Raw genomic sequence first — 27,113 nt, 5'->3', positions numbered from 1 at the left:
TGGAAGTGGCTGGGTCATTACACAAATTTAATCTATTTCCCCATGTTAAGTATCATCACAGCTTCTTGTGAACTGTCTAAAGGGGCCATTTTGATTATCACTACAAACGTTTTTTTCCTCCTGCTGATATAGCTCATTTTAATTAATTAGCCTCTTACAGTTTCTATGGCAACTTCCACCGTGTGTGTGTGTGTGTGTGTGTGTGTTCTTACTATATGTTCCATTCTATGCATTCGATGAAGTGGACGGTAGCCCATGAAAGCTTATGCTCTAAGACAAGAACAAATTTATAAGGTGCCACAAGTACTCCTGTTCTTTTTGTGTATACCAACTAACACGGCTGCTACTCTGAAACAGGTCTTAAATAAAAAACTCTTAACTAAATCCAGCACAGTGGAGATATGTTTATCCAATTACAAACAGAAAACCAGGTCTTCAAAATATATATTTAATTTAAGTACATCATGCCCATTGCTGAAAAAGAAATAAAAAAAACCAAACAACTATGTAACTCGATTTAATGTTAGATGTGCTAAACTCTAGAACAGCCTAGGGCTGAAATGACAAATGAGACAACACAAGCCGTCAAGAAACAGGTCAAAGCAGATTCTCAAAAAGATTCTCTTCTTTACTCTTGTCATGTCCTTTTATCTTATGTGCTTAATAATAACTAATATTTATATTTCTCAATCCTCTTTTTTTTTTTTTTTTTTTTTTTTTTTTTTTTTAAGTGAAGCAGGAGAGGGTTTTTCCCCCCTGGAGTTTACACGTAGAGCCTGCTGCTACCTCTTTTATGACATCCAGCACCCACAAACCTTAACCCCCATCCCTGGACAAATCAATATATATCTGGCTAACACACACATGTAAAACAATGCTGGCTATAACAAAACATACGTATGTACAATTGCTGCATAAAAATTAATACCCAATTTAGATCGTTAACACCACAGATCATCCATTCACAGAACTTCCTAAATAGTACAGAAAACCATCTCACCACTGCTATTTTCAACATTACACCTCATATACTTACACACCTCAGTATAAATCCATGTAAGAATCATGTGCACTATAATTTCTGAAAGCCGCGCTAACCCTGCATTAATCACCAAAATACATGAACATATACAACTAAACTAAGGTTGAAATCAGGGATGCGTGTTAGCTATTGAGAAGGAGGTTGGAGATGTGGGTTGAGGGTGGTGGAAAGGAGATAGCCGAGGCTGAGAATGAGGAGAAAGGAGATAGCCGAGGCTGGGAACCAATGAGTGGAGATGAGAGGATCCTCAGTAACAGTAATCAGTAACAGTAATCCTTTATTTCCTTGCTTTTGACCCTGTTGGTGGGAAACAGAATCCAGCAAGCTTAATTCAAAGTAATTGCAGTTCTTTTGGGAGACTATATAAAGGAGTACTGCCAATCCCAAGCATTCAAAAGTCATATGTTAGCCCCCCAGCCCCACCCCAACACAAGAGTCACTAGATTTTTTTTTTAAGCCAAAGTTTCTAAAATAATTTATTTGGGACTCGTTTTATTTGCCTTTCATGTGTTGTCAGGTCACAATTTCAAGCTTCTCTCTCCAACTATGAGGGCTAGAACTTAGCTTTCATTAAAAAGTGAGATTCTCAGGTAATCAACTGTATGCAGGACAATTTAGGATAAAAGCCAAGTATCATCACAAGACTCATGATAAAAATCATGAAGTTTTACAATACTGTATACAGGTTTCAGAGTAGCAGCCGTGTTAGTCTGTATTCGCAAAAAGAAAAGGAGTACTTGTGGCACCTTAGAGACTAACAAATTTATTAGAGCATAAGCTTTCGTGAGCTACAGCTCACTTCATTGGAAACCACCAAATGCATCCGATGAAGCGAGCTGTAGCTCACGAAAGCTTAATTTAGTCTCTAAAGTGCCACAAGTACTCCTTTTCTTTTTGCGAATACTGTATACAAAAAGTTTGAAGCATTCTGAAATGAAAAAAAAATTTTGTTGTACTTTCCTCACTTTATTTTGCCTTGTCTTGGGAACTGAGATGCTTAGCATCTTTTGGGAGGATTCAGAATCTGACCCCCTAGTGCTTTATAGCAATACATTTTTGCTTCACAGAAAATAGCTGCGCTTTCAATTTTCCACTATGATAAAAGAAGTGTAAGTCCACTTCCAGCTAGGAAAAACTATCTTTTTGCTGGGAAGTGGATTTAAGGGGGTGAAGAATAGGTGTGTGCAGAGAGGATTTACTAGTATTTCCACAAAAGGCTGAGTTGGCTGATGGAAATGTAGCAAATCTTAGGTCAAAGTCACAAATATGCACATACGTACACAAATTCCAACTACTTCTAAAAATTAAATAATAGCTCATGTTGCAATCATGCACCAAAGATTTGCTTAGAAGTTTTATATTATTTCAGGCACATATAACATTTATATTGTAATAGCAACCTACAGGTCAACAAAACTAAGGTCCTATTATGACAAATAATAATAATATAATAAAGTTTTAAGTAAGCAACCAAGATCTTCCCTTTATGTAGACTTTTTAAAAAAACAAAAACACATACACACATAGCCATATGTCAAATTCTGGTACACAAAAATCTTGACAACCATGTGCCAATGTACTAATAATTTAAGAGCTTTTAACTAAATCAAGGACTGAATAATTAGAAAAAATTACAACTTTCCCTTCAAAAAACTCTTAAAATGCTTCCCCTTAAACTCACACAAATAGAAGAGGCATTCAACAGCTACATGCAGTGTAAGTGCAATTAAATTCCAGAGACATTCATTCAACATTTGATTGTAAATTCAAATGCTTATTAAAAAATTAAATACACACATTTTTCATGCTTTTCACAGGGACAAGAAAATTATTTTCCAGTCAGAGAAATTACAGCAGGTTTCTCTATCAATATACTAACTCCCTCAAGTGAAGGCACCCTATAGCATGCAATAACACACACATACAGACTCCCGTGAATTTGCATAAACACACACATGACATCCAAGGACAAGGAGCTTCCAGCCAGACATGGAGTAAACTGCTCAACAGCACTATTTGGTTCTGATAAATGGACATTTAGATTTGGGTGCCATAGCTCACCCAGCCTTACCACTTATTGCCAACAGCCATAAAACACACCATTCAAGAGAAGTTACAGCATAGAACCAAAAAAAATCCTCTCTCAGTCTTCTCTTCTCCAAACTAAACATCCAATTTTTTCCTATCTCCCAACATAGGTCATGTTTTCTAGACCTTTAATTGTTTTTGTTGCTCTTCTCTGGACTTGCTCCAATTTGTCCACGTCTTTACTGAAACGTAGCATCCAGATATATGGGGACTGTTGCCCCCTTACTAACATTCAGTGAGGGTGCTTTAGTTGCTAGCTCCCAGTACTAAAAAGGGGGAAGGGTCGATGGGGAATCAGGACCCCGAGACTGACAGGCCCCAGGAACAATGGGGAGAGGCCAATGCTCCAGGTCAGCCTGAATGACAGGGTGGGCAGGCTAATCAGAGAGTCAGGAGGCCAGGGAGGTCCTGTCCTCCGTGCGAGCTGGATTTGCTTGGGTCAGACAGAAAGGCCCAAGCTAAGCTAGGGAGCAGAGCTGTGCCAGATCCAGAGGGACCAGAAAAGCAGCCCAGAGAGAGCAGACTTGCCCTAGGAGCAGAGCTGCAGCAACCAGAGCCAGAGGGGCCAGAAAAGCAGCCCACGAAGCAGGTCAGTGCTGGGAGCAGAGTCACAGAAGCAGCCTGCAGAGCAGACCTGTCCTGGGAGCAGAGCTGCAGCAACCAGAGGCAGAGGGACCAAAGAAGCAGCCCAGGGAGCTGGAGGTGGAGCAGCAGCAGCAGCACTGAGACAAAGTGGTGGAGCTGGGGTTGGAGCAGTCCGGAGCTGGGTGTGGTGAGCAGCTGGGGGAGAGAGAGAGAGAGAGAGAGGGGGACCCTGGGCAGCGGGCCCAGCACAGGGAGATGCCTCAGCTAAGAGGCTCTGCAGGCCAGGCTTGGATCATAACCCCGACAGGGCGGGGGCGACACTGGGAAGAAGGGTCCTACCACTTAGAGCCTGAGACCACCACCAGAGCAAGTGTCCAACCCACAGCATCCCTGCAGCACAGCCAGGGCTTGAGAAGAAGGCCTGGGACTTACAAGGACCAGACTGTGAACTGCCCTGACATTCCAGAGACACTGTTTGTGATGTTCCCTGCCACAGAGCGGGTTGATGTGTTTCCTTTAACCTCTCTCATTTTCCCTTATTCTTTTTAAAATTAATTGTTGATTAAATAACTTGCATTTGCTCTAACTTGTATGTAATGGTCAGTGGGTCAGAGAAGTGCAGAGAGAGTACCCCGGAGTGGGGACACCCTAGCCCCTGTCCTAGATGACCACAGCAGGGTTGGGAGTCGAGCCCCCCAGGAATCCTGGGCCCAACCTTGTTGGGGTTACGAGGACTCTGCCAGACAGGAGAGTGGAAGGGGAGTCCTCAAGGGCAGGGAGGCCACTGGTTAAAGGAAGTGGGAGCGAGGACTCCGATCCATTCGCTAGCCCACTTCACCGGGGTAGTGCAGAAGCCAGGAAAGTTCCCCACAAGAGCAGGACTATTCCCCTGCTGACATGGAACTGGAAACAATACTCCAGTTTAGGCATAATCAGACTGGAGTAGAGTGGAAGAATTACTTCTTGTGTCTTACTTACAACACTTCTGCTAATACATCCCTGAATGTTATTCCTGTTTGTGATGGGGCATCTGTCCCACACTGGCCCATAAGGAGTTAATAGAGCCCTAGGGAGCTTGTGCAGGAGGCAGCAAATTAGAGAGGGGCTGCAAGGAACAGCCAGTCAGGGCTGGACTTGCCCATATAAGAAGGGCTGGGGAGCAGAGTACCTTCAGTCACTTCCTGGAACTTGAGGAGGGAGGAGGAGGACTGGCTGCCTTGCAGTTGGAGGGTAGCAAGCACCCTGGACATAGCAGTGCTGCAGGCAAAGACCCAGGGAGCTAAAGGCTGCTCCTGGCAGACTTCAGGAATCTGAAGGCTAAGGCCCCTGAGGCCAGGGCAAAGAGGGTGCTGGGGGGCCGCAGGGAATTGGCCCAGGGAGGTCTACAGAGGAGTCGGAAGGGACGCAGCAAGGGGCAGCCATCAACAGGGTCCCTGGGCTGGGAACTGGAGTGTGGGCAGGCCTGGGTCCCCACCCCCACTCATCACTGAGGGACTGCAAATGGACTGAGGGGGAAAGCACAGAATGTGGCACTGCCCGAGGTCTGTGTCACTAAGAGGAAACTGCAATCTTGGGAGTGAGTCGGTTCCTGGAGCAGAAGTGACAGCAGTAAGATGCCACCAGAGGAGGGCGCACTGGCATACAGAGCTAATCTCCAGGACAGCCAGCAGGAGGTGCTGGAATGGAGAGTCGCACCTAATCAGAGTGTTCTTTGCAACAGTGTTGCACTGTTGACTCACGTTTAGCTTGTGATCCACTATGCCCCCGAGATCCCTTTCCGCAGTACTCCTTCTTAGCCAGTCATTTCCCATTTTGTATGTGTGCAACTGATTGTTCCTTCCCAAGTAAAATACTTGGTATTTGTCCTTATTGATTTTCCTCCCATTTACTTTAGACCATTTCTCCAGATCATGTTGAATTTAATCCTATCCTCCAAAGGACTTGCAACCCCTCCGAGCTGGGTATCATCCGCAAACTTTATAAGTGTACTCTCTGTGGCATTATCTAAATCACTGAGGAAGATATTGAACAGAACTGGACCCAGAACCAATTCCTGTGGGATCCCATGTTATAAGTCCTTCCAATTTGACTGTGAACCACTGGTAACTACTCCCCACCCACCTTACAGTAGCTCCATCTAGGTTATATTTCCCTAGTTTGTTTACAAGAAGGTCATGCATGATGCAACACAGCAACAAAAGCCTTACTAAAGTCAAGATATACCACATCTACCACTTCCCCCACCACCACCATTAGCTTGTTCCTCTATCAAAGAAAGCTATTGAGCTGGTTTGACATGATTTGTTCTTAAGAAACCCCTGCTAACTTACTTATCACCTTATTATCTTCTAGGTGTTTGCAAACTGATTGCTTAATTATTTGCTCCATTATCTTTCTAGGTATTGAAGTTAAGCTGACTGGGTTGTCGTCATTCCCTTTTTATAGGTGGGCACTTTATATGCCCTTTTCAAATTGCCCTCTGGAATATCTCCTGTCTTCCATGACTTTTCGAAGATAAGCGCTAATGGCTCAGATATCTCCTCAGTCAGCTCCTTGAGTATTCTAGGATGTATTTGATCAGGCCCTGGTGACTTGACGATATCTAATTTGTCTAAGTGATTTTTAACTTGTTCTTTCCTTATTTTAGCCTCTGATCCTACCTCATTTTCATTGGCATTCACTATGTTAGATGTCCAATTGCTACTACTACTAAACTTTGTGGTGAAAACAAACAAAAAAGTCATTTCACATTATTTAGATCATTCATGTGACACAGGCTATCTTGTGGCAAGGTGAAGAAGTCAATTAGTACAAAAATCTCAACAGAATTTTCTAGTGGTCAAACCCAATATGACATTTAAAATGCTTAGTGTCGTAGAGTGTGGTGCCCTTTGGCACCTTCTCCTGACCTAGTGTGGTGCTGCAGGCACTCCCTGCCTTGGTTTCTCTTCTCCTGTGGCTCTTTAAGAACTCAACATAGTCCAAAAGGACCTAAGACAAAATTCCCGTGTGGAGATTCTATTTTTATCAAATCCAAAATAAACTTTAAGTCTCTCCCCTTTGGCTTAGAGATTGCATAGTCTGTCAAGAGAATCGTGAATTCTGATTTGTTTTTTTTAAAATCCATCACTTGATATTTTAGAATTTTTTCACATCATGGGATGAATGATCACTGCCGAAATACATCACGTCAGAACTTAGAGTACTGACAAGTTAAATCCTAGGTTGCATGCAAGACCAATATAAAGCAGGAAAGCAACACTGCCAATACACAAAGGACTGGTCCAATGAATCCTAGGAAAACTAATTCCTCTAGAGATGGTAAAATCTCTCATTCATCCTGAGTTAGATTGCATTTATGAAAGCTAACTACTATGTTGAAGTCTCTTCACTTATCACAATACATGTCCTTTTTGCCAACTATATACCATGACTTTTTTTTAAATGAATGATAAAACAGCCATCAATCAACTTCTAAATCTGCCTAGAAATACTTGCTTTTTATAGCAAGGCCTTTAAATATATTTTTATTTCTTTATCTCAAGTGATTTCAAATACAGTTTCCAAACTGCAATAGCATCTCTGTTCTGCATAGAGTTATGCTATAGTATTATAGTTAACACTTTCTAAAAGTTCTATAGTACTCTAATAATTCAATCATAGTCCCAAGGTAGCACTATTTAGCACCCCACTACAAAATACTAAGGTTCTATCAAGGATTGGAGAAACGTGTGGAGTACTAATGAAGGCCTAGCTGAAAGGCAAAGAGAAGTGGATTAGGAAGAAACCAGTAGCAGAAAAAGATAGTGAGAAAGACGACAAATAGTTAAATCATCAACCCAACACCCTACTTCCATGGCTGTACAGAGGAGAACATAACTTCAGACAAAAGCAGAGCTAGTTATACAAGGTAAGGAAGGTGGAATCTTCTGCAACTACAAAAGGTGATTAAAACCCCCTGCTATCACAAGAACTAGAATTAATGGATCAGATTCACCAGTGTACTCTGCCTGCTTTGAACTAAACTGGTGTTGCGAGGCAGATACATCTTAACCAGCCAGATAAACTAGGTTTACAGGTGCTTTACTTTCCTGGAGAGGTCAAGGTGGCCAGAGTGTACCAGTAAATCTAACCCATTGTCTTGATTGATATGGCTTTGCACAACCTTTCATCATGGAAACACAAAATAAAATAAGATCTAAACTATCAGCTTTGTATCAATGTAAGACAGTCATATTAGATTTCTACAGCCTCCCTCAGCAAAATGCCCAAATAGAGATTCCAAGAAGGTTTTTAAACTTGAACTTTTGATTTCTTATTAGGATTGCTAGGTGCCGGTTTTTGACTGGAACATCTGGTCAACAAGGGACCCTGGTGGCTCCAATGAGCACCGCTGACTGGGCCATTAAAAAAGTCTTGTTGGTCGCCCGCAGCAGAGCAGGCAGGGTACCTGCCCAGCTCCGCGTGGCTCCTCGGAAGCTGCTGGCATCTCTCTCTGGCTCTAGGCAAAGGGGCAGCCACAGGTGCTCCACGCACTGCCCCTACCTGAGTACTGGCTCTGCAGCTCCCATTGGCCAAGAGCTGCGACCAACGGGAGCTGTGGGGGCAGCACCTGCAGGCAGGGGCAGTGCGCAGAGCCACCTGGCCGCGCATCAGCCTAGCAGGCGGAGGGACACATCACTGCTTCCAGGAGCCACCTGAGGTGAGCCGTCTAGAGCCTACACACCAATCCCCCCCCTTTCCTGAGCCCCCTGCCCCATCCTTGACCCCCTCCTGCACCCTACTCCCTCTGGGAGCCCGCACTCTCTCCTGTGCCCTTGCCCCAGCCCTGAGCCCCTCCCACACCCAAACTCGCTCCCAGAGCCTGCCCCGACCCCCCTGCCCAGCCCCGAGTCCCCTCCTGCACCCCAAACCCCTCATTTGTGGCCCCTCTCTGAAGCCCACAACCTCTTGCCCCAGCCCGGAGCCCCCTCCCACACTCCAAACCCCTCATCTTCAACTGGAACCTTCACACCCCAACTTCCTGCCCCAACCCGGTGAAAATGAGCGAGTGAGTGAGGATGGGGGGATAGAATGGGTGGGAGCAGGGCCTTGAGGAAGGGCAGGAGCGAAGCAAGCATATTTAGTTTTCTGAAAGTTGGCAACCCTATTTCTTATGGATGTTTATTTTAAATATCAATTTAATCCTTAAAATTGCCTCCAACTGTCTTTCATACCAGGAATCATGTGGGTTTCTCTTCTAAAAAGCAATTTTTGTATCACAGGTGTATTTACATTAACTCCTCCCCCTCAGTCATCTCAAAAGTGTCAAGTTTTTAATTCAGGCATTCAGTTATGATGTTAGAGAGCTACATTTTCAACAGACATCAAAGTCATCAATGAAGAAAAAGTTTAAAGTAAATACTTGCTTTGTAAAATGTGTTTTATAAATTGAAATATTTATAACTGCTTTTCATTCTAAAGTAAAATTAAGAAAATTACATTTGAGAGATGCATGAAAAACAAATGAGCTGCTGGGGGGTGGAAGGGGAACACAACAAGAAGCTTGATTTTAATAATTTCCTACATCTTACTTAGCTGCACTCATTCACCCTACTTATTTTGCTTGCTATGCAAGCCAGTCTCAATATACTCTCATCAAAAAATATTCAGGATGAGAAGTTACTGATCAGACAAATAAATAAACTTAACATTGTATTAAAAAAGTAGTTTCATTTGGAATATCAGGCACAGTAAGCTTTCACACAAAACAACATTTAAAGAAGTTGCTATAACTGTGAAAGAAAGAATCACATTGCTTTTAGGGCTCAATTTAACAATATCAGTACAGATGCCAAGGTTAACCCAAATTCCTTATGGAAACTAATGTTTCCATGCCCTCTAGCAGCAGGAAAATGACAGATGTTCCGGATCTCGATCCCTTGGTAAATTGGATGCAAGCAAACAACATTGAATTTGGCCATCTTGAATCAATGTCATACATCTAGCAACAAATGCAAGTCACACAAGATGGTGAACCATATCCTGGAAAGCAATGACTCTGAAAAAGAAAGAATTAGGGGTCACAGTGGACAACTAACTGAACATGAGCTCCCAGTGTATGAAGCTCAGTTTTGGAAGGAACCATACCAGCTGAATGTTTCTCTTGCAAAGGGATGAGCCACCAAAAGCACCTGTCTCCCAATACAAATCCATTTTATTTGGATTTCCCCCCCCCCTCCATAAAAGCTATTGATTGACTTTTGTTTCCAAAATCTTAGTTTGTGCTATACTGTAATATAATATCTTACCTATTCTCCTAGACAGGATGATTGATAGGCTTGATCCTGTTACCATTGCTTTCCATTGTCTGCTGTATTATAGATTTTGAAAATACACAGCATGCGTACATTCTTATTTCAAAGAAAGCATGCAACAGTCCTCAAACCAAATGAGGTGAGCAGAACAGGGACTGCATAACCCAATGATAATACCAAAGATCTTTTCAATTTCTGGCTGTCCTATGACCTACTCATGGTAAGATGGTAGTCTCAGCTCAGTTGGTAGTGGACACTATATAAACACCTTCACTCAAGGATTGGATGGGCATGGTGTGAGGTAATTTATAATGCTGCTTGTATAACACCCAGTAAATATAAGACATTAGTCTGCAAATCCAGCACCTTTTTTAAACACAAATTCAGTTGGAAAAAAATGTAGGGTTAAGAAAACATTTTCATACAAAATTACCTACCTATCATCTCCAAAAAAAGAATTCGTTTGTGTATTGTATTTATTATAATTTCATGAAAAAGTAGGTGTGATATGCAAGAACGATTGTAAGATCAGAAGAAAAGGTATCTGCGAATAAAGTAGGACTGTCAATTAATTGCAGTTAATGCATGTGATTAATGCAAAACAAATTAACTAGATTAAAAAACTGTCATGATTGATAGCAGTTTTAATCTCACTGGTTAAACAAAATACCAATTTAAATTTATTATAAATATTTGTGTATGTTTTTCTACATTTTCAAATATATTGATTTCAATTACAACACAGAATACAAAGTGTACAGTGCTCACTTTATATTACTTTTGATTACAAATATTTGCACAGTAAGAAACAAAAGAAACAGTATTTTTCAATTCGCCTCATACACATCCACCAAGTCCTACTTCTTGTTCAGCCAATTACTAAGATAAACAAGTTTGTTTACATTTACGTGAGATAATGCTGCCTGCTTTTTATTTACAACATCTCTTGGAAATGAGAACAGGAGCGTGCATCGCATGATGTAGCTGGTGATGCAAGGTATCTACATGCCAGATACGCTTAAAAAAAAAAAATTGTATGCCCCTTCATGCTTCAACTTGTAGGCTCTAAAGCTTTAAATTGGTTTTGTTTGAGTGCCATTACGGAAAAAAATAATTGTACATTTGTAAGCTTCACTTTCATAATAAAGAGATTGCACTATACTACCTGTATGAGGTGAATTGAAAAATACTAATTTTTATTTTTTATAGTGCAAGTATTTGTAATAATATGAAGTGAGCAATGTACACTTTGTATTCTGTGTTGTAACTGAAATCAATATATTTGAAAAGGGAGAAACATCCAAAATATTTATAGTCAATTTATGTTATTTTACTGTGTGATTAATGACTTTTTTTAATCTTGTGATTCATTGCAATTTTTTAAATCATTTCACAGCCCTAGAAGAAAGATTTAAGGTCAGTATCTCTCATTTTATACACATTCACTGCTGTAAGGTTTTGCAATAGAATGTTTCTATCTTGCAGCATGTTTGCAAAGTAAAAATGTTTTACTGCTGGAGAAAAAATTTCTATTTTAAACACTGGAAAAAACCACACGTCTCTAAGTAGAAATCAAAGGATAGAGTTTTTTCATATAAATAAAATAAGCAAAACAGCTTCAATAGTTGCTTTTAAAAATCCAGTAATATAGCATTTGTGAAAACTCCAATTATGCACACGCAGTAAATGGGTCTCCCAAATTAATGAAGTCTAAACAGAGAACTCAGATGTTTGAAAATATACTGTGTGCCTGGAGAACAAGACCTTGCATTTACACAAGAGACTACTACAGGCCCAGTTCTGGAAGACGTGGAGTGCCTCTGCAAGATGCTGAGCACCGGTTCTGATACCGATAGGAGTTCAGGACACTCAGTATCAGATCCATAGAAATAAAGTAACTGCATCAGTCTTACAGCTTCTTCAATTGCTTCTAGAGCTTTACAGATTATATTCTTTGTATTCTTTATGATGGAAACAACCATCTTGACAACTGCATGCTTCAGCACACTACTCTTCATAATCTGAAAACATTTTACGCAGGATTCCAGTCCCCATCTCATATGAAAAATATGTATGATAAAATGGCATTAAATCTAAATCAATTCCTGAATTCCATAAAATTTTACACCCCTGATGTCTCAAAACATCAGTTAAATCTATATGAAAATCAAAACACCATTGCTTCAGTTCAAGCACGTAAAACAACTCTCGCTCCCTTCCAATATTTTCTGCTCTATTCTGCTGTCAAAGAGCAACTATATCATTAAACTGTTTAATACAGTGGTTCCCAAACTAGGGGCGCCGCTTGTTCAGGGAAACCCCTGGCGGGCCGGACCGGTTTGTTTATCTGCCGTGTCCACAGGTTTAGCCGATCGCGATTCCCACTGGCTGCAGTTCACCGTTCTCGACCAATGGGGGCTGCGAGAAGCTGCGCGGGCCGAGAGACGTGCTGGCCGCCCTTCCCGCAGCCCCCATTGGCCTGGAGCAGCAAACCGTGGCCAGTGGGAGCCACGATCAGCCGAACCTGCGGATGCAGCAGGTAAATAAACCAGCCTGGCCCACCAGGGGCTTTCCCTGAACAAGTGGCATCCCTAGTTTGGGAACCACTGGTTTAATAGCTCACAAATATTGCCTTGTTTTTTAAAAAGAGTCAAAATTATATGAAGTGCAGGGTGATTACCTGAGTGTGGTTTCCCAAAACTGTAAAGAAGGGATAATGGTGAGAGGAGGGGCAGAATCTGTTTCTGTGGTGTTAGGAAGTTTGATGAAAAGTTGGCATCCCAACTAAATTATGGTTGTGGTACATTGTGGTTGTGCTAGTCATGGTACATTGTCTGGTCAGATGTATATTTGTCGCTGGATGGAGGAGTAGACGTTACATATTCTTAGATGGCTTGACTTCAAAAGCAAAGAAATGAAAAGCTTTGTGCTAGATATGTTATGTTCAGGCCAACCTCAATTGATACACAACATAGTGTTTAACTATATTTATGCACATAAAGTCTATAATTTAATTGAGAGGTTCTGGCAAGATCTTAAGCCATTGGAAACAAGCTCCTGAATAGTTGTTTCAGTGTCATAATATGCCTTCTCTTCAAAAGATCACATACAGGCAGTATTTTTTAGTTTGGAGGCACATTATTCATTATAATACACTAAGTACTGTTTCTATCATTTAAAAAAAGAAAAACAAAAAACCAGAGACTATAAAAGAAGACTGTGGGCAATGGCAAAACTTCCACAACGGACTTCAGTAGAACCAAGATTGGACCCTATTATTTTTGAACAGCTGAAACAACATTTCTTAAAAAGAGAACAAATCTAGGATGAACTGTGTACTTTAAACAGTATTTTATATTTTGACAGAGTGGGAATTCTCTGTAATTTTATTACGTCTATGTGTGCCTCAGTTTCCCTCTGTACTTTGCACTGTTCCCCTTTGGGTGCAGTGGGTTAAAAAGCTGCGCTTAGAGCACAGAAGGAGACAGGAGGTGTTGTGCCACAACTCTCTAGAATGGAATGAATGGGTCATTAAAGGACTGGCTGAAACTGACCCATATCAATGGAGGATCCAAATGGCAAAGACAATGAGAACCCCAAAGATTGAACAATTAATACCTAATAACAAGGAAACATCAGCAGGCAGAACATATGAACTCTGTATGGACCTACAGGAGTTGGACAATGGACTGAAAGGCGTCAGTTGTCTGGAATACAGCTAGCTTTTGGAAAGACACAAGCTTTCACATAGGACTGACAAAGAGGGCCAAAAACGGATTCCACAGCAGCTTGGCCGGGTGGAATGCTGGCTTGGCCACAACGGACTATGTCTTAAGCTTTAAGAAACATAAGAACGGCCATACTGGGTCAGACCAAAGGTCCATCTAGCCCAGTATCCTGTCTTGCAACAGTGTCCAATGCCAGGTGGCCCAAACCTTTATTTCTCTATTCTAACCTAAGGACTTCCTGATTCTGTGTTCCAGTTCACTAATAAAACCTACTCTATTTTGAAAAGCCTCCTGATGTCACTACAAATAACTGCAGAGGTGCATTGGTCCCTGAAGTATACAAGACTCCTGGTCAGAGACTTTGTCAGCTGGACTCACTGGGCAGAGCGCATGTTGTAAAACAGGTGTGCTGGAGTCTAGAGGCTGAGTTTCAGAGGCACTGAGGCTGTCTGGCCTACCCTTAAGGAAGAGTGAGACCCCCTTGGAGGTCTGGCACATTGAAGGGGTTCCTCCAAGTGTAAAGATCTTGGGGTTAATCAATAAACCAGTGAAGGAGAAAGGAATAACATTTTAATAAAAACAAACTAAGAGCACTTCTGTGGTGAATTGCTGTGCACAGCTACACTGTGTTCTCAACCCCAGCTTCCAGGGCACATCTCTAAACTTCTATATTCATGCTCCCTCATAAGGGACAGTAGTATCTCCCAAATATAATCTTCCACAAACATATCACTATACCAAAGGACTGTTAAAAGCTGGGGCATGACACAGATCCTGTGGGCTCTGCTGTCTGGAAGGCCGAGTTTCAAGCCCTGCACAAAAACTAACTGAACTCCTGTAGAGTGACTCCTTGCTATGGCTCTTAGTTCCTCAGTTTATCTACTTGGCTCTTCAATGGCATGCTACTGCAGTATAGCTACATGCCAAATCCTCAGCTGGTGTAAATCAGCATAGGGAATGGGCAACTTGCCCATCAAATCTCTCTCCTCAGAGGATTTGGTACTAAACAGCAGTTTCCCAAACCTCCCATCATTACTAACAGAATGTAAAACAGACTCCACCACACTATTAAGGCTAATATGTGGTCCTGCTGACTTGACAGAATGAAAAAGGTGGAGAGCAGTGTTAAAAATGGGGGTATGAATTTAGATAACAAATTGCTGCAGATCAGACAAAAGGAAACCCTCAGACAAGCAAAGGATCAAAGAGAAATAGTTTTCTTGTGAAAACATGACACTCATCCTACTTCTTCCTAGTTTCTCTGAATGTCTCTTCCTTGCTCATCTATCCTTTCCACCCACTGCAGCAAATGGATAGTCAAACTCTGCTTCCCCAGCACCATACAATTCACTAGAATTGTTCAATCCTAATTTGTTTCATGCTATTGCTCTTTCTGTGCACTGCACTGTATGTGTTGTATGCTACTATCTAGGTTAGAAAGAATTCTTCAGGATTCTCCCAATTAGGAAACAAACACACACAAAATAGAAAAAGCAATGGGAAAATACAGGATTCTTATAATTCTGCTCCACGTGTAAACTTCCACTAGAAATCTGGCCCCAAACTCTAACAGTCTTCAGTTGGAAGTCTTCCTGAGTCTTCTTGCTGAGCATATCTCAGACAAATAGAGCATAAACATTTGATGACATGAGTGAGGCTCAGCAGTCTTATCTGCATAGCTTGAAAATTATCTTTGATCTACTGCCAATTCTTAAGTTTAGGCCTCCAAAAGATTGATTTTTTTAAACCCTCAAACTGCACAATCAAGGAAGATATGAAACATCAGCAAATACTCTAGAATAGATCCTATGTCATGACTGCACTACTGGCCTTAGTGTCTTCCAAACCGTACATCTCCCTCACTCTTACACACTACAGAATTGGGGCATTTGTTTTTTAGTTGTACTTTGGCTACAGCATCGCAGTGGCAAATCTCACCTGGAAAGGTATTGTTCGACCCACTCCACCCACGTGGTACAATTTTCTGACTGACAAATCAAATTTATGAAATGTAAAAAGGTAGCAAGGCCTGGAAGCACAAAAGGAGTTAGGTGCCTAAGCCTCTGTTTTAGGCACTAAGAATCAGTTTTGGGACCACTGTGATGCACAAAACTCCCACTGATCTCTGGAGCTGTCTAAACTCACTCAGAGCCTAATCTTTGCAGTAAAAGTTCCCTAGCTGCCTAACTTTTGCCTCTGGGCATGCCAACTGCTATCTCACTGTAGGCGCCCAACCACCTATCCTCTCAGAAGCCCCAGAGCAATTCACAAACCAGGGGAATATAGACATTCTTCCATCTAAATCACCTTTAGGGCCCAATCCAGTAGGCATACTCAGAGGGCATCAATCAGAGTAGGCCCCGAAGGCGAGTTCACACAAAATAGTTGGCGTGGGGAAGAGGACTTTCCTCTTACCCTAACCACTGTGCTATAAGTTATTCACGTGGAATATGGGTTCAAGTCCCCCTCAGGGGAAGAAGGGATTTGAACAGGGATCTGCCACCTCTCCAGAGAGTGCTCTAACCACTGGGCTATGGGCTATTCTGATATGCTGCTCCCTCAATCTCCCCTGTTGAAGCTGATGCATTCTGGATAAATAATTAGAGAGTTACTGTCAAAGGTAAAATGGATCTGGTCTTCCACCTCCCAAGTGAGCACTCTAACCCCCAGATTATAGAATCAGTCTCTCTCTCTCTCTCTCACCCAAATGGTTTCTTAAGAGTCTTCCTCCTCTCCTTTCCTCTCCCCTAGCTTCTTACTAACAGCATAGGTGCTTACTGCCAAGAGAGGGTTTGCAGCCGAGAATCCCAGGAAGAGATAAGCATCTTTCTGCAGCCCAGACTTAGGCACCTGTTGTGGGCAGGAGGGTTTAGCATGCATCCCTTTCATTGGCAAATCCGATTGGCTAGTGTAGGCAGCTCCCTTCCTAGCATGCTGGCTTTTGTGAATCACAATCTCCCCATTCATTGTATGGGAGCCTAGACATCTAACTCAGGTTTTGTGAATCACAATGATATTCTAGGTGCCTGATAGTTAGACATTAGGACACTCAGCATCACCAGCCCTAACTCCTTTTGTGAATTCAAGCCCAAGTGCCTCTAAAACGTCATGAGCACTATTTCCTCTCAATATAAAGTTATAAGGAGGACCTGCAACCATTGCACCCAGAATAGAAGAGAAACTGCTACCAAGCCTGAGTGAGATGTAAACTCAGGAAGAGAAGACAGGAGCTGCAGTTGGATCTTGTGCACTGTATTCATCAAGGTACACCAGTCTGGGTAGTTTTTGCTTCAGTGAAGCTACTCATGCACTTAAAACTGGGCATGTCCTTAAGTAACTTGCTGTACTGGGGCCTGTATGAAGAGCAGAAGGAACAACTGAGCCAAGGCAAAAATAAGTTTTTGCTGCTTTGCATTCTTGCTACCACTATAATGCTAAGATAGCTAGGAGTGGCTCCACTGGATTCCTTTCTAGCTCATGGATCATCAACAAAATTATTAAGTAAACTCCAACAGCAAACTTTATCTCAGAATACAGATTTGTACATTGTTACTGCACATGAAGTACACAATAATATTCATCAGCTGAATCAGGGTTACTGGTGGTGACGCGCAAGCTAGAAAGAGCACAACTAGATTTTCTGATACCATGGTGAATTTGAAGGGCTGTTAGCTAGGGGGAAAGACTTTTTACCTTTAAACTGAGTAAACTGTATATGTTATCACTTGAAATACAACTATTATGGAAATCCATAATGCCATTTTTATAGTCACTTTTTAAGGAAGAATCAAATTGTAATATATAAATAAAAGGGATCATCAATAGACGGGGATACAAAATAAAATGAGAAAGGACACGTTACAGAAAGTTAGTTTTACTTTATAAAACAGATTTACTAAATTGTTCCAAGGTTTCAGAGTAGCAGCCGTGTTAGTCTGTATTCGCAAAAAGAAAAGGAGTACTTGTGGCACCTTAGAGACTAACAAATTTATTAGAGCATAAGCTTTCGTGTGCATCCGATGAAGTGAGCTGTAGCTCACGAAAGCTTATGCTCTAATAAATTTGTTAGTCTCTAAGGTGCCACAAGTACTCCTTTAAATTGTTCCAATTGTCTCATCCTGCTCCAAAACAGGGGGAAAGACTCCTATAAAACCTAATCCAACCCTACTACAATTAGAAATGAATGTTAATATTTAATACCTGACATTTGTTGATTAACTATTACTTATAGGGGAATGGCCCAATTAAAAAAAATTCACATCTGAGCAAAGATAGTTAATTAGTAACAACATAACAATTCTATTATAAAAACTGTTGCAATAAAAACATTTGAGACAATTCTCTCCTTTAACACATAGCTCCCAAGATGAGATTTACAGATGGCCTTTCAAGAGAATATAAATCTTCAAATTATTTTTAAAATAATGGAACTTCATGGAGCAATAACCATAATTAGAATATGTAGTAAAAATTACTCTGTCACAGGTAGCCTTGACTAAAATATTACATTATACATTAAAATTTGCTATGATCTCTCAGATGTTGAAAAAATGTACAAACTAAAACCAGAGAGATAGCAATTCACTTAAATTTTAAATATACAGGAAAATGTGAAAGCAAATTGCTTTCCTAGTAACTGTAAACAATACCTTGGAGGAAAAAATAAATAAATTACCCATCTCTGACAGGTTTTAACACTCAATTTAGTGAATGACATTTTTATGAATTTGCAGTCTTGCCTTTGAGCGCTGCCTCTGTTGCGCATTATTATTTAAAAATTGAGAATGACAGCAGAAGACAGTTTGTATTGCATCTGTATTTTTAATTTTTTCAAAAAAATAAAACTATTACTAACTAAAATCTGCTCCGTTATGCTTTTTTCCAAAACTGGAGTCTAAATTGGATTCCTTTCCAGCTCATGCATCATCAATAGAAGTAAACTCTTGGACAGGGTACAAACTTCCTGAACTAATCCATTAGAACACTACCCTCTCCTATTTCAAATACTTCACCAAGATATATTACTGCTTTAGTACGCACATGTGTGTGCACCCACACATTCAATCAGCAACTAAGTATGGCTAAATTGAAGGATAGTCAGGAATAGCCAATATTTAATTTTATGAAGTATATATTTTCAAACAAATTGGAAAACGCCAAGTTGTAAATATGAGCCCCTATCCTGTTCCCACTGAAGTGAGTAATAAAACTCAATGGACGTCAGTGGTACAGGATCAGACTCACAGACTCCAGTTCAGCAAAGCACATAAGTACATGCTTAATCTTAAGCATGTGCTTAAGTGCTTTATAAGTGCATGGCCATAGCTAGTTTATACAACTATATGGCTATATTAACATTAACCTGGTCTTACTTCTCCTCTCCTCCCTGCTTCCCCCCCCCCCCCAATTGTTTTCTGAACTCCCATGTCAAGTCTTGCTTGAAACTGGATCATCAACTCTTTGGGGCAGGAACCACACAACTGTACAACATCCAACACACTGGAATCCTAACTGGGACCTGGGGGTGATACAACAAATGAATAAAATAATTAAATAATAATGTAGCTGATTTCTATTTAGCATTGCAATATACCCAGGGAGCTAGACTCACCACTATTAGACATAACTCCATACAAAGGTAATTGGAATTGAACAACTTTATGCCAGCAATGAACTCGGCCCCCCAATATTCGAGCAATAGAAAGTCCTACACAGTATTAACCGTGATCAAGTTAGATTTCTTGTTGTATTTCCTATAAACAATAAAGCCCTGAACCTACGAGGAGATGTATGCAGTTAGAACCCATCCCCTGTGTAGAGTCCCACTGCAATGTATGAGGCTCTGTGCAAGTACAGAGGTGCTTTGTGCACATCTCATTGCAGGATTGATACTCTAAGTTAGGGCCCAAGATTTCTCCCATTAAAGTCTATGGGCCCTTATTTAGAGGAAATGGGGACATCAGAAAATTAATAAGATAGCTAAAAATTAGGGTTTGGAGAGTGGAAGAAAAAGAAGAGGAGAACAAAAAGGAGACTGCTTAAAAACGCACACTAAGCAAAACCTAAAAATATAACTGCCACTCATAACAGAGGGAGTTGTATATACTTTATTACAAAACTATGAATCTACCATTTGCTAAACAGAGAAAGCTGCTGAAACCGATCAGCATATAGAACTTCAAACTTGAATGCCAAGCACAGATGCTAACTGATTAGTTATGAAATTCAAAGAAATATAACAAGTAAAAAGAAGATCATAGGATTACCTTGTTCCAGTCTAAAGCAGAGGGAACGTTTTGCAGCTTCTATCTCAGGAGTTGGATGATCCAGAATATGTCTACACCATTGCAGAGGACTCAGAGATTTCTCTTGCAGTGTGAGGGTCTTAGTAGGCGAGACATACAACCTCAATTAAAATATGCAGAAATATTAGCATGTACACAGTACATAAGCTTTATGTTTTTGGACACTTGATTGACTGCATATTAAGAATTTGTTTCTAACACTAAAGTAATTTAATACTACAGTTTTTATAGACAGTACACATACCCCAGAGACAGATTTTATAATATTTTCTGTTAATATTTACTCACTGAAGATTAAATCATTGCAGTGCTTAACTTTGTATTTAAGAACCTAATAGTAACATCTTTTACATTCTTACTTTCTGTGATTTACCCAATCATGTCAGAATTGATATAATATTACAGTTTTCACAGGCAGTATCTCTCCAACATGGATACAAAGACTTTATATATTATACTGTACATTATGTACAGATTTTGGAAATTCAAGAAGTTTGCTGGATGATTATGATGATGATTTTTACACTCCTGGTTCCAGCCAAATGAACCAACGTGCAGAAAAAGAAGTGTAGGAGAAGCTATTCTATTTTTGTCTGGGCTTGGAATACAATAGGCAGCTAACCACAGAGACAAGAATATTTGAGTATCTGGTCATCTCCTGTGCCTCCGGGGTAGAGTTTACGTTTCTACGGGTGTTTAAACCACCTCATGGTAGGGGGCTTGATGGCTTTCACAGCTAAATTCTCTAAGCCAGTGTCCACTGTTATTGGAGTCCTCACGGATTTTGACATGCATGTACACATAGTTCATCCAGGAAGATGTGTGCTTTCCCAGGTGAACCTATCATTAGTTCTCAGCTTCCTCACTGAACATCATACCCTGTTTGTTTCTAAAGCACAGTGTGGTTAAACAAACTCTTAAGTAGGATATCAGAAGTTGGGCAAAAAGGCACACTGGCCAGGAAGCGGAATGTGAATAGCAGATACAAAAAGGCTAGTCAAGACAAAGGGACTAAGATGGATTACTAATTAGAGACAGAGCTGTTCACATTTAGGTTATTGTGCAAAACCTGCTCTGCTCAATAGTGAGCTATTGCTATGTAATGCCTGCTTAATAGTCTATTGTTTGGGAGATAAATTGGTACTTGCGTTCCAGAGCCGAATGGACAAGTGTCCTCATCACAACTGGTACCCTTGTCTGCAATCCCAGCAGAGTTCCAGGACTGAATTTGTCTGACAATAGAGCTGACCTCCTCACTTAATAGAGTGGTTGGCTACACAATTAATGCTCAGAATTAAAAACCATGAAGAGCCACATATGTACTGAAAATAATGTCTCAGATCCATGGTTAACTTTCAGCAGTATTTTGAAAGTAAAATATGTGACTGACAAGTTCTAAATAATTTGATGTTTATGCAGAAAGATGACAACCAAGGGAAAGTTTTTACTTTTTTTGTAACTTTTTTTTTTCTTTTTTGAGCTGCAATTTTTTTTAGAACAAAAGCTGTTACAAAAGCAGTTAGGGCCCCAATACTAAAAAGTCAACATTAGGACTGCATTGGCCTTTGGCTTTCTAGATTTGACGCATTTGTTAAATCCTTTCTTTAAATAATCATCAAAAAGCATCATAAGATTAACAATAACCCCACAGCAGCTAACAGACAAACTACCACTGACCAGCAATGCAGGTCATTAGAGATCCATCCCTGAAGGAAATATGTAATGCACCTTAGTTTTAATAATTTTAAGAAAGTAACTGTCCTTCAGGTGAACACCAAGGGCCAAATTCTGCACCTCAATACAAATGTTCAGTCCCCAGTGATACCATACGTAGGTGGAATTTGCCCCAAATAGCAAGATTCTTTCCAAAGAGCAAACCAAACCTGATAAATAATCACAATTTTTGCAACATTTTGACATTTGCACTGCAAGACTTGCAATAATACTGATCCAATACAGCCCTAAAAGGTAAGCATGTACAAAACATTATTAAATGCAACTGACCAAGCAAAGTGGTCACCCCAAATCAACTAAATGAGACCAGAGAAACACCCTTACCTCATTATCTGTCATGAGCAATGAAGGAAGTTTCAAATTATAAAACTGATTCATCCTAGTCATGTTCCCAAAACAGTCCAGCACAATCTAATCATCTGCAGAATCACCTGGTACCGATAAGTCAAGTATGATAATCACTAATAAAACTAACTAACTATCTACAATTGTTAGTGATTTCCAAGAGAAGAGCTTCAAAACTTAGGCCCGTTATCTAAAAGTCTTTATAGAGATAATCACATTTTGATGAGTCTTAAGACCATACCTATACTACCACAATAACCATGTTTAAACATGATTCTGACTCAACTGCATTATATCATGATATGCTCTTATCAGCATGGATTTTAAAACTATATTAGAACATGTTAAGGAAACATCATCACCTGGATAGACACCCAGGCTAAAATATGGCTCTTCAGTAGAATTATAACATTCTTTTTCTCACTGACGTATTTTAAATACAGTTGAGCTACAACTACGTTTAAATGTGGTTAGTTCTGTAGTACAGATCAGGCCTTCCGGGTCATTTTTCGTAGTATTTATTAGCACACTTGAGGATTATTACACAAACTGCTGAGATATACAAGTTACAAGACACTAGACAATTCTGAGTATGTTTGGTCTGACAAAGTGGGTGAGGTAATATCTTTTTCCAGACCAACTTATGTTGGGGTGAGAGAGAGAAAGCATCTTTGGAGCTTACACTGCGCTCTTCTTTGATATTATCTCACCCACACTGTCTCTCTAATATGCCGGGACCAACACAGTTACAACACCACTGCATATCTTTGTTTATCATTTTCCTTTCCTGGGCATAAAGAAACAGCCACAAATATTCCCCTAGTTCAATTTTATTTTCTGCTTCTTCCAGTTTATTGACACATATTCATACATTACTCTGAAACCATGTACGTATTTGAACAATATAACTGCACAACAATGCCCAAAAGTCCAAAGCCCTCCTATATTGCTGAGGACTGAAATTCAACTTGAGAGAGGATAGCATTTTAAGGAGAGTATAGCCAGTACAAGGAGAACTGAAAGCATTCCTTATTTTTTTAAAGAAGGCTGTAATCTCTTTGTTAGTCCTTCCTAAAATGACTGTAGTAAATCTATTCTAAAGGAAGCAAAAGTCTCAGTATCAAGACTAAAAGCCAATATACTTATCAGTCATGTTGCTTTTCAGCAACAACTTTTCATTATTCTTTACCCAGTTAGGTTTTAACCTAAACCAGATTTTTCATCTCCTTTCCTGACATCTACCACTTCATAATTGCCACATTTATGACAGTGTTAATTTAATGTCCTGAATGAATGGCCAGTGACGTCACCAAATCTTAGAAGCTCAGTCAAGTGTGAGAGATGAGCAAGGAAGATAAATGTGCTTCGTAGGAACAACACTATTCAGTGCAAAATATTGCTCCCTATTTTTTGGATCATTACTGAGTAGATTACAGTAGCAAAGACAGCCTGTAGTCCTGCTCTTCCCAAGGGATATAGAAAGGCTTGAAATTAGGCATGCAGAGAACATGGAGCATAAAGAGGTGATTAGGAGATAAACTCTAGACTTGAGAAGTAAACAACAGAGGTCTCAGAAACGGCCCTTTTTCATTGAGAGAGTTAATCACACAAACCAGACGACACGTTTAAAAAAAAAAAAAAAAAGCAGATTTAAGATTCAGCAAAACAAGATCAAGTGGATTTTAGGGTTAATGCTAATCAGCGACTTGAAGGGACCAGCGGTGTAAGAATGGGGGGGGGGGCACTTAGCCAGGCTGCATCACCACAGCCGGGTTCTCCATGCCTACCGGGGGTGGGGGGGTTGAGGATCCCGTTGCCGTCCCGTCCCTCCCAAGGCCCCTGGTGCTCCCGCCGAGGGGGATTTGCCCTGGGGCACAGGGGCGCTCAGCCCATACGGGGATTACGTACCATGTGTCTTCGTCCTGGCTGCAGTCACCGTCCTCCAGGTCCAGCACCTCCACCTCGTCCAGCACCGTGGCTGCCCCCGCCGCGGGGATGCTCCCGGCCTCGTGCCCGCCTCCTGCTGCCGCGGCCCGACCAGCCAGGGCGGGCTTGAAATAGACGAAGGGCTCCGGCGGGCCCAGGCTAGCGGTGCACAGGAGAGCGGGCGCCGGGCCGGGCATGCACAGGGCCCCGGGGCTGCCGCTCGGGGCCAGCCCGGCCGCTGCGGGGGAGCCGAAGGCCGGGGCTGGCGGCGGCGGCGGCGGCAGCAACAGCAGGTGTGGGCTGGCCGGGGCCGGGGCCGGGGCCGGGGGGGCGGCCGCCGCCGCCGCGCGGCTCCGCAGCTGCTCGTTCTGCTTCTCCAGCTTCCTCACCAGCTCCTGCAGCTTCTTCACCTCCAGCTCGGCGCTCACCCCCGAGCCCGCCCCGGGCCCGGCCGCCTGCCCCTCCGCCATCGCCTGCAGCCAGGCAGCCTCCATCCGCCCCGCCCCGCCCCGCCGGCACCTGCCCGCCGCAAGGCTGCCGGGCCGCGGCCAGCCGGGCTCCCTCGTTCGCTCGCCTCCTTCCCCGGTCCCGGTCCCGGTCCCCGCTCCCTGGCAGCGGCGGCTTTTGGCCTCTCGCGCTCAGCCTGCTCCTGCGCCTCCTGTCAGCCGCGACCACACAGCCCGGGGGCTCCCCTCCCACTCTGGCGCGGGAGAGGCACCCGCACGACGGGAACAAAGAGCGGCCCGGCTCCACAGCCATGAGCCGCGGGCGGGGGGGGGGTTAAAAAGCGAGCGCCTGAGGAGGAGCGGGGCTAGAGAGAGGCGCGCCCCACCTCGCCGCGCGGGGGAGCGGCCGCCACGCCCGGCGCCAGCCTCGCCCCCCCCCCCCCCGGGCACTGGCTGCAACCCCATTAAAGCCTAGGTGGGTGCCTTGCAGGAGGGGGGCTCCTGTATCCCAACCCGCCCCACCCCAGACACTGACATTGACTCCTGGGCACAAAACAATATCGTGAGGAGAAGGGGACTGTCTGGGACCCAGCTTCTGACCCGCCACCCCCCCGCGCCTTGCCCCTGAACCTCCCGCCTTCCGTGGACCTGCGAAGGAGGACAGCGCTTTTTTAAACATTATTATTTATGTGAACACGCTGAGCCTGCAGCCTGCCCTCGGGCCAAACTACCTGGGAGTTTAAAATACAATTAATCCCCGCGGCCCTAGGGAAGTATTAAAACCCGAGTCTTTCCAAAAAAATAGCCTGTCTACCCAGCGGTGATAGCTACTGCCCGAGTCTGATGCTGAATTAATTGGCTAGGCACCAGTACTGTTACACAGGGTGGCTCCTATGCTGGCATCTCCTTTTTTTATAAACTATATAATTAGAGGCTGGTAGCGTGGGGGGTTGTAATTATGCAGATTTAGCTTGGTTGGGATGAAAAAAAAAATACCGCACATAGAAGCCTTTATTCTGAAATAAATGCATTAACCAGATGTTCACTTGTCACGCTATAGCCATGGATATGTATGTGGGTGAGTGGGAGAATATAGGGATTTGTGCTCCTGTAGTGAGTTGCAAAAAGAAAAGGAGGACTTGTGGCACCTTAGAGACTAACACATTTATTAGAGCATAAGCTTTCGTGAGCTACAGCTCACTTCATATGCATCCAGTGAAGTGAGCTGTAGCTCATGAAAGCTTACGCTCAAATAAATGTGTTAGTCTCTAAGGTGCCACAAGTCCTCCTTTTCTTTTTGCGAATACAGACTAACACGGCTGCTACTCTGAAACCTGTAGTGAGTTGGGATCTTTGAGTGGGGAACAAGGAATGTGCAAATATGTAGTCGAGAAAATATAGTACCCATAGATGAAGCTGGAAAGAAATTTAAAAGAATCTGAGTGAAATACTAGATAATCAAACAACTGTTTATACATTTCAGAGTCACTGGTTTTAACTCCCCTCCCCACGAGATAGATTTCCTTTCTTTGCTCAAAACATTTCGATTATCTTGTACTACATTTTGGGTCTTGGTTTAATAATGGAATGATTAATAATTTTTATAGAGCTGAATTTGTTCAGTGTTTAAACAACACTATTGTTGCTTTACTCACTTCCGACTGGCAGTGAGACTGAAAGCTTATGTCTGTTCCACATGGGAGTTTACATCTGAAGAAGTGGGGGTTTACCCAGGAAAGCTTATGCTCAAATAAATCTGTTAGTCTTTAAGGTGCCACCGGACTCCTTGTTGTTTTTACTTGAATGCTGGCGTTCAGAAAACGTAGCGTGTTGCCCTTCCAAGATGGAAGGTAGGGATCATGTAGTGAGTCTAATAACAGAAATTTAAAGAAAAAAGAAAAGGAATACTTGTGGCACCTTAGAGACTAACAAATTTATTAGAGCATAAGCTTTCGTGAGCTACAGCTCACTTCATCGGATGCATCCGATGAAGTGAGCTGTAGCTCACGAAAGCTTATGCACTAATAAATTTGTTAGTCTCTAAGGTGCCACAAGTACTCCTTTTCTTTTTACAGATACAATAGTAAACTAACTCCAAGTTATTCACTCTTAACAGTGAAGATAACAGTACTGGTGCATAGCCAATTAAGCAGTAGCTAAATGAATAACACTTTGCACTTAAATGACATTTGACCTATTCAAAATCACTGAATAAACATTAAACTAATCAGCATAACATCCCTTTTAGGTAAATTAGGAGTACTATCCCCATTTTATAGAATGAAAAAGCAAGAGTAGTGATGTTATATGCCCAAGGTCACTTAAGAAGTTAATTATAGAGCCAAATATGTCCAAACCATGCTGTATATATACCAGTTTACACCAGATACACTACTATGATATTTTTATTTTAATCTACATGTTCACAGTGCCAACTCCCTACCTAGGATTTGACCTGAAGAGAAGATTAACCCTAATTTCCCTGTCCAGAATCCAAGTAGACATTGGATTCATTCAGTCCAGCACCATTTTGTCTTGTCTATTTAGATTCTTTGGAGCCAGACTGTCTTAATTTATGCTTGTACAGCGCCTAGCGCAATAGGCCTCAGATCTTGTTT

The 27,113-nt window shown here is 41.9% G+C and overlaps 1 protein-coding gene across 2 annotated transcripts in view; it reads right to left on the bottom strand.

Moving 5' to 3' along the window:
• Positions 1-24,915, bottom strand: part of SLAIN1 (SLAIN motif family member 1) — a 73,699-nt gene extending 48,784 nt beyond the window's left edge. The window contains exons 1-2 of one of the 2 annotated variants that reach the window (XM_038387955.2): positions 24,032-24,915; positions 20,006-20,145 (exon numbers count right to left, since the gene is read on the bottom strand). In XM_038387955.2, coding sequence (XP_038243883.1) covers positions 20,006-20,145; positions 24,032-24,543 — 652 coding nt within the window. In that variant the 5' untranslated portion in view covers positions 24,544-24,915. The remainder of the gene's footprint in view (positions 1-20,005; positions 20,146-24,031) is intronic. The other variant, XM_038387956.2, reaches the window with a different exon arrangement.
• Positions 24,916-27,113: the final 2,198 nt, after the last annotated feature.

The sequence above is a fragment of the Dermochelys coriacea genome, chromosome 1 (assembly GCF_009764565.3).
Source record: "Dermochelys coriacea isolate rDerCor1 chromosome 1, rDerCor1.pri.v4, whole genome shotgun sequence".
NCBI classification, from domain to species: Eukaryota; Metazoa; Chordata; order Testudines; family Dermochelyidae; genus Dermochelys; species Dermochelys coriacea.
The sequence above is the reverse complement of the archived record's forward strand: the minus strand, read 5'-3'. Positions and strand labels throughout refer to the sequence as shown.